Raw genomic sequence first — 2,134 nt, forward strand, 5'->3', positions numbered from 1 at the left:
AAAGGGGGGTGAAAAGGAAAAAAAAAAAAAAAAAAAAAAAAAAAAAAAAAAAAAAGATGGCACTCAAGACAAAAGATTCTAGAGATTTTACCAGTTTAGAAGTACATGAACCATGACACTCAGAAAAATTCTAGCCCAAAGCCCTGATTTTATGTGTGGCTGTACCTCCTAAACTTGAGGGTTTTGTTGTTTTTCAAACAGGGTAAGAAATGTACTGATGCTGGGTGTGGTGGAACAAGCCATTATTAACCCCAGTACCTGGGAGGCAGAGGCAGGCTTGCCACACAAAAATGGCAGTGGGTGTTGATCATGGAACTGGTTTAATTGGTCAAACGCGAAGAAAACTATTTTGCCTTCAGATTTCGACGCTCTTCAAAGACATTATAGTATCCAAGACTACTAAAAATGGGGATCAAACCACACAAACCTGGGCAGGCCCATACTGATCCAGGCCTGTAAATCCCAGCATTTGGGAAGTGAAGGCACGAAGATTCCGACTTCAAGGCACTTCAGAACAGAGGAAGCAAAAGAAACAAAAACCTGGAGTGATTGTGAAAACAGTATAAATTATTAACCTTACGGCAATAGATTATTAGCTTACTGGTCTAACAAGAAAAACAAGACTTTCGGGTGAAAATTGCAGCTAGATGTTCATGTTTCTTTCTTAATGTCTAGTTATCGAACTTTCCGGACACTTTTGCTTGTTTCTGGTCCCTTCTCCTTCCTGCTCTGCGCCCTTTCTCCAGTCCCCGGTGCATTTCTGGGTGTTTGGCGAGGCCCGGGAACTTGGCCTCCCACACTCGGGCCACACGTGCCAGCCCAGGAGGCCCGGTCGCCTTCAGGAGGGCCAGCGTTCCCGCAGCGCTGTAGACCGACTGCGGGGCCCGCACGCCTGCGCCGCGCACGCCAGCTGTCTGCCGGACCTTAGGGCTCGGAAGCCTGTTACTCACCCCCGTTTGTCGCCATTGTCCGGAGCAAGCGGGAGCCGATGAAGCGCGAGAAAGGCTGCTCTCGGGAAAACAGAAGCAGAGGCTGACGGGGCGCGGAGCGCAAGGACACGCCCCTCAGCGTGTCCGCTAGGCGTCGAGCAGCGGTACTCAGCCGCAAACGCCAAGGTCTGGGCTAGCCGCGCCCCTAGGCTTCCCGCCGCGCAAGCGCGCTGACTTGACCCGCTTCCGCGCCAGCCGCGCGGCAGCTCCCCCAAAGGCGTAAAGTGGCGCGCAGAGGAAGGCCCCTCCCCACAGCAGAGCTCTCAGGCTGCGACGCCGGCTCCCCTGCGAGAGGGTCACGGGTTGGAGCGTACCAAGTCGTTACAGTCGGGGGAAAGCGTCCGGGCAGGGGCACATAAAGCTCACGTCCTCCGAGAAAGAAACGGCGTACCTTCCGCCACTCTTTTCACCTGAGTCTCAGGTGCCGGAAAACAACGGAGTTTTCCTTGTACAGAAAGCCTAGCTTTCTGGATGTCGGATCCGGCACGACCAGCTCCACACTGTGGAGTCCGTGGCCCCGCCCCTAGCCCCGCCCCTGCTGATTGGTGGCCGCAGGGGCGGAGGGGGGCGCTGGGGCCGGAGGGGGCTGTGCCCCCTCGGGGAAAGCGCGCGCCGCCGCAATAACTAGCCTCTAGCCGGCGGGGAAGGAAGAGACTGTCTGGAGCACGAGCTTCTGAAGCGGGCCAGGGCCGAGCCTACCGCTGGTTGGTGCTCGGACCACGGCGGCAGGCCCCTCCACGTGTTTTCCGCGGCGTCATGGAACTGGAGGAGCTGGGGATTCGGGAGGAATGTGGCGTGTTCGGGTGTATAGCTTCTGGAGAGTGGCCCACGCAGCTAGATGTGCCGCATGTGATCACTCTGGGACTCGTGGGGCTGCAGCACCGGTGAGCAACAGGGTGAGGGCTGGGGGTAGGGGTAGACTGGCGAGGGTTCCTGTAGCTTTGCGAGTCGCTTCCCCGCTGTGGCGATCTGATGAGCATGGGAGGACCGGGAGAACGGATCCCGGGAATCAGGACCAGTACCTGCCCTAGGCATTGACCGGTGGGGGTGGGGTACACCTTGCCTGCCCGTTTTCCTGTCTCTTCCACCCTCGCACCCCCGTCTCTCTTCTCTCTCTTTTTTTTTTTTTTTTTTTTTAAAAAAAC

The 2,134-nt window shown here is 56.1% G+C and overlaps 2 protein-coding genes across 3 annotated transcripts in view; one reads left to right on the forward strand and one right to left on the reverse strand.

Annotated features, from left to right (window-relative positions):
- Positions 1-1,386, reverse strand: part of Paics (phosphoribosylaminoimidazole carboxylase and phosphoribosylaminoimidazolesuccinocarboxamide synthase) — an 18,743-nt gene extending 17,357 nt beyond the window's left edge. For both annotated transcript variants that reach the window (XM_029563596.1, XM_008833296.3), the window contains exon 1: positions 951-1,386. In XM_029563596.1, the coding sequence (XP_029419456.1) occupies positions 951-966 (16 nt within the window). In that variant the 5' untranslated portion in view covers positions 967-1,386. The remainder of the gene's footprint in view (positions 1-950) is intronic.
- A 193-nt stretch (positions 1,387-1,579) lies between these two features.
- The window catches only part of Ppat (phosphoribosyl pyrophosphate amidotransferase), a 44,069-nt gene continuing 43,514 nt past the window's right edge, over positions 1,580-2,134 (forward strand). Inside the window, exon 1 of the mRNA XM_008833297.3 lies at positions 1,580-1,873. Coding sequence (XP_008831519.1) covers positions 1,746-1,873 — 128 coding nt within the window. The 5' untranslated portion in view covers positions 1,580-1,745. The remainder of the gene's footprint in view (positions 1,874-2,134) is intronic.

The sequence above is a fragment of the Nannospalax galili genome, unplaced genomic scaffold, assembly GCF_000622305.1.
Source record: "Nannospalax galili isolate Female #2095 unplaced genomic scaffold, S.galili_v1.0 scaffold433, whole genome shotgun sequence".
In the NCBI taxonomy this organism is placed as follows: domain Eukaryota; kingdom Metazoa; phylum Chordata; class Mammalia; order Rodentia; family Spalacidae; genus Nannospalax; species Nannospalax galili.